This window comes from Nelumbo nucifera, chromosome 8, assembly GCF_055504915.1.
Source record: "Nelumbo nucifera cultivar China Antique chromosome 8, China Antique-T2T, whole genome shotgun sequence".
NCBI classification, from domain to species: Eukaryota; Viridiplantae; Streptophyta; class Magnoliopsida; order Proteales; family Nelumbonaceae; genus Nelumbo; species Nelumbo nucifera.
In genome coordinates, this window is record NC_142656.1 from 27,088,737 (window position 1) to 27,094,509 (window position 5,773).

Genomic DNA, 5,773 nt, shown 5'->3' on the forward strand with positions numbered 1-5,773 from the left:
CCAATAAAATAGTGACATTTCTAGTGCTAGAAGTAAAGACTGATGATAGCCCAACCACATCAACCCACGTAGGTAGAGCAGCCCAACTCATTCTAATTCTCCAAGTCTGCAATCAACCAAATGATCCATCGATCATCTTTGGTCCCACCTGATCAGCCAGACAAACATGGGGCCGGCCGTTCATCTTTGCATGATGAACGGTTGTAGTTACTGAAATGGGTAATGGGTTTCTTCCCAAACCATGCAAATTTAGGGTCTGAACTCTGATGGACCCTTGCAAGTTGCAATCATGGGTGGAGGGCTAGCCCTGGTGACCCATCTTAGGCTGGTCAATAAAGGGGAGAGCCAACGGCTCTGATGCTTGGTGGACCACATTAGGATTGTAGGATGCATTGCATAATGTGCAGTGCTGTGTAGTTTTTCTGCCTCTGATATCCTTCAGTAGAAAAGGTCGTCCATTTGTACATGTTTTTCTTATTTATGGCCGCACGTTTCTACCTCTCTAGAAGGTTTTAAAACTGGTACATCAATTTCTCTAAGTTTTGCCACAGAATCAGTCAAGAGGGGGGTTCTTTCGTCATTATGAATTATGATGAAAATCGCATGTTGAAGTAGGGCTATTTTGGTCATTAGATGAAGCTCCATGTTTGGTAACGGCGAATCTCCTATTATATATCGGCCGATACAAAGCAGAAAATACGGAACTTATGCCGAAACACGAAACCTAACATTCCCAGCAAATAATAATTAAGCACCCATCTCCTCATTCAAGAAGGCGAGTAGATGGAACGTGAACCGGTTTTCAACAACCCCCTCTTTTAATTCCCATCCTTCTTCCAAAGTTTTCTCACAAGTTATACATACGGAGATACAGTTTACTTGAAGAGAAGAAGAAGAAGAAATGAGGGAAGTGATAGAAATGGAAGAAACAGAGGTCAAAAGAGCAAACATTGATCACCAGAAGCCAAGTGTTTGTGTTCTAGATTCATCTTCCTATGTGGGGTTTTCTATTCTGAAGGGACTTCTAAGTAGAGGTTACAAAGTCCATGCTGCTATCCAGAACAATGGTGAGGTTACAATTCTGTTGATGATTCTGTTACTGAGTTCAGTCAATAGTTGTTTTGGGTTGTCCAGTTTTTGTTTATTGTCAAGTGTTTTATTGTTGTTTCAGGAGAGACAGAGATAGTGAGGAAAATTCGGGAGCTGGAGAGGATGGAAGAGAGACTGGTGGTGTTTGTTGTAGATGTTCTGGATTACCAAAGCATCGTTGGAGCTCTGAAGGGTTGCTCTGCTTTGTTCTGCTCTTTGGATAGTTCAGATGGGTATGATGTGAGTTGCCTATATCAACCCATGTAGATGTTTGTTATTCTTATTGTTTTTTGTTCTTCTTTTAACATCTCCTCTGCTTATGAGTGATGGGTAGGACAAAATGGTGGATTTGGAGGTGAGAGGAGCAATCAATGTGGTGGAGGCATGTGCACAAACAGAGACTATAGAGAAGATAGTATTCAGTTCTTCCTTGGCTTCCTCAATTTGGAGGGAGAATATATCTGTTGAGAAGGATATAGATGAGAAGTCATGGAGTGATCCAGAGTTCTGCAGAAGACAGAAGGTATGGATTTCTATTCTCTACCTTTTCTTTTCTTTTTTTCTTTTTTTTTTTCTTCCTTACTTGAGATGGAGTGGAGTTACTGGTCTTCTTGAGATGAGCTGTTTTTGCTTTGCAAAAGGAATGCTTTTTGTAGACCTGAAATGACTTCAAACAGGTTGTTCTTTACACTTGGTGACTTTCCACCCTTACAACTGATCAAGTACTTGGAATCATTAAAAGCTTTTCCTTTTCTCCTAAATAATCTTATCTCCTCCACCTTTTGCTTAAGGGGATTGAGCTTCATTAATTGGTAATTTTGCCGCAGGATTTTGTAAATTTGGTAAGCACTTGATTATGACTATTAATCTTATCTAGTCCTATTTCAATCTCCAAACTCCTTATCAAGTTTCCTCCCTCCTTATTCTTTTGGCCTTTTGAAGGATTTAATCCTGTCCCTGGTGCAATGAATTAAACTAGTCCAATTGCCTTCATGTTGGCATGGATCATCATGTCTTGGCCCTGGATGATGATGATGATAATGATATTAATAAAGTAAAACCAGCCATGGTTTGGGTGTTTTGGCCTTAGGTTTTCAACCAGCTGGACAATTTGATCACAGAGCCCATATATAGTTATAGATTGGATCATAGACTAGAGTTGTTTTTTTATTTTGAAATCTGATGATCTTGTTAGTGATGGGTTTATGTAACATCTTTGACTGTTTTGAACTCCATAGTTGTGGTATGCACTTGCAAAGACACTCTCTGAGCAGGCTGCTTGGGCCCTAGCCATGGACAGGATGTTGAGCATGGTCTCTGTCAATGCAGGTCTAGTTCTTGGGCCTAGTGTTGCTCAACAAAACCCTCGGCCCACAATGTCCTATCTAAAAGGTATCATTCTCTTCCCACTAAGCAAAAGCAGTCACCTTGAACATGGTTTGAAATAAATTCTGTTCATCTCTTTCTCTTATTCTCTTTTGCAGGAGCTGCCGAAATGTATGAAAATGGAGTATTAGCCTTTGTGGATGTGGACTTTCTTGTCGATGTCCATATTCGAACTTACGAAGATAAATCGACATGCGGGCGATACATTTGCTTCAGTCAGATCATCAACACAGATGAAGAAGCTATAAAGCTAGCAGAGGCCTTGAGCCCTTTGATCTCATTACCACCAGGGTATTATTTCCTCCTTTCCATGTTCCTGTAATCAAGCAGGAGCAGTTGGATAGAGCATTTGTTAAATTTTGAATAGACCTGAACCCTAACCTGAGACCGATGTAGTTGAAATTCTTGAATTCGGGCAACCTGAGTTACATCCTTGGTAATCAGGATGAAAGTGATCACCCATATCAATTTTTCTAGTCTAGAACAAAGGGCTTGAGATTTCTCAAAAATTCAATTTGACACAGACCCAACCCACTCACATTCCCTATAGCTCTATTTATTTGGAATTCAATTTGACACAGACCCAACCCACTCACATCTCCGCCCCACAAGGGGCCGCCCCACAACACATCCCACTGTGTATTGAAAACATCTCCCGATAATAGTACCTAAAGCAAAAGTAAATCAGAATTTACACTCAGCCCATTTGTACTCCCCCTACATTTACACCAATAACAAAATTAAAGGAGCTGAATAACACCTAGTATGTAACATATTGGTGACTAAAAACCATTACAGTAAGTACATATCTATGCTTTGAACCTTGACCATAAAAACCATTAAATACTGGGACCCAGAAGCTCACCTGGTCATCAGTCAAGTGCTCCACCCTCCACTGGTTCAACTCTGAGAACACTGACATATCAACATAGCCAAGAAGAGTTGTTGAACCTTTCCTGGTCCTAGTATTTTTTCTCATATGAAATCCTGAGGAAAATAGGAAATCTGTATTTGGGCTAATTGCAATTTATTTTGTTGTTTGCAGGTATCAATGCCAAGCCAGTGTGGCTTATGCAGACAAATTGAGAAAGACAAAACTGAACAAGTTGGTTGAGAGCGCTGCATACTAATAATATGCACTAGTTGTGTGCTGTTTCTCCCTATAATTCTTAGTCGTTGCGATTATTTATGACTACTGTATTGTTGTTTTAATATGAAACCAGAGGTTGGGATTTTAGTATCAAGGTTGTCAACTTGTCATATTCATTCGTTCATACTATAAAGAAAGAAGAAAACGAGTGCACACAGTTAATAGACACGAATTTCGGATCCTTAGTCAGTTTGTAGCCTTGCTTTTTTTATTAAAAAAACTGAAGGAATATTAAAAGTGCTTATGAAAAACGCTTTCCTATAAACGTGGCAGCCTTTGGCAAAGTCCACTGTTTTGCACGATTTTCAATTCTATATCAATAATTTTTATGAAATAAAATTGTTCGTATTTTAGTTTGGGATTATTTTTTGGAAATACCAAAGTGGAAAGAGTTTCCAATGGTGCCTTTGAATAGGGGTGGTCGCGAGGAGAGCTCTTCACGAAGTCGAATTTGAATATATATATATAATAAAATTATAAAAAATATTATATATAATATTTTTATTTTTATATATAATAATAATTAATTATTGTAATTCTTAATTTTTTAAATATTAAATAAAAATATTTTTATATATAATCTTTTTTATTTTTATAAAACAATTTTTTTCAAGTCGAACTCGAGCTTGAGCTCAAGCTTTATACTACCTTGATGAGCCAAGCTCGAGCCTCGTATTATTTAGTTCGGCTCAGCTCGAATCTACCCCTATAAATCGTCGTTGATCCATGTGATTGAACCAGTGAACCAGTCAACTGATCAGATCCTGAGTTTTTTTTTTTTTTTTTATGGCTTTGATTGGGTCAATGGCTAATTGTCTTATTGCTGGACTGTTGGAGAGGGCCGATCTCAAGATTAAACCAAGTTTTTTTTCTTTTTTTTTTTTGGTAATAAAGATTCAGCTAAATTGATTCAGTTGTTTTGAGCGCTCTAAAACAGTCATTTAAAGAGACTGAAGCACATAACCTTTTAAATGATTTGACATGCAGTTAATTTGAGCTATTTGGTTTTTCACCAAACATGGCTTAGGCTGTCTGTGTGTAGTCCACGCCAGGAGCTGCCGTGCTTCACTTCAGTCCTATGGGTGCAATTCGGGTTAGCCCAAGTTAACATTTTACACTGCTTTGGGCTTAGGCTTCAGCCAAGATCCGTTCAAATTTTGACAAAAACCCAACCCAAAACTGCTCAAATTGCACCCCTATTCAGCCTCCCAAAGGACACCACTGAATGAACAAAACTACCACCCTACCAATTTTCCTGGTTGCAATGTCATTATGATTTTGCAGTAGTGTCATTGTCCCCAAAATAGGCCATTACTCAGTGTTCGTCCCAGCTATAGGTCTTGGGATATATTGGATTAGCTGAACACAATAGTTATGCAGTGAGTTGTGGAACCAATTATCATGTCCCACGCCATTCATTCATTATATGTATGCCGCCCATTCACTTTCTCACGCCATTCATTATATGTATGTAGCCCATTTACTTTCTCACTTAGCATTTATGGTTGGTAGGGATGCAAATAGATCGGATTAAATTCAAATCAGGGTATATTTGAATCCGATCCAACTGTTTAAGTCGGATCTGATCCGATCTAAAGATCCGATCGGATATGATAGGTCTCAATTTGAATTTGAATCCTATCGGTAAGTTACATCTTCATATCTGATCCGATCTGACTTGTTTTCTTTAAAAATTAATAAATAATTAAAAGAAAAACAAAATATACCAATTTAAATAAAGAAAAAAATAAAAAATAAGTATTTTTTTAATTATTTTCATCATATATACATACTTTTTATACAAAAATAAATAATATAATAAAGGGTAAATTACAAAGACCCCCCTGTACTAAGACCATGAGACAAAGACCCCCTTGACCGTTAAGTCAAATGACGGAATGCGTTAAATCACCAAAACACCCCACTAAACTTTTTCTATTTTCTTTTTTTTTTTGCCCTTTTTTCTCTTAAAACTTATTTAACCTATTGTTTTCCCTTTCTTCTCTTATTTTCCTCTCCCTCACCGTCCTTTCTCATTCTTTCTCTCTCCCAACTCTCCGAAATGAAAGGATGGAGGAAACCCATTTAAATTCTCCGCTGTGCACAGTCACCTGTTAGACCCAGAAAGTCACCTGTTAGACCCAACTG

General features: G+C 38.0%; 1 protein-coding gene across 1 annotated transcript; it reads left to right on the forward strand.

Moving 5' to 3' along the window:
- The first annotated feature begins 802 nt into the window (after nt 1-802).
- LOC104605374 (cinnamoyl-CoA reductase-like SNL6) lies at nt 803-3,797 on the forward strand. The gene is made up of 6 exons (XM_010270112.3): nt 803-1,067; nt 1,172-1,329; nt 1,424-1,612; nt 2,328-2,481; nt 2,574-2,766; nt 3,521-3,797. The coding sequence occupies exons 1-6, from the start codon at nt 902-904 to the stop codon at nt 3,603-3,605; spliced, it is 945 nt and encodes a 314-aa protein (XP_010268414.1). The 5' UTR covers nt 803-901; the 3' UTR covers nt 3,606-3,797.
- Nucleotides 3,798-5,773: the final 1,976 nt, after the last annotated feature.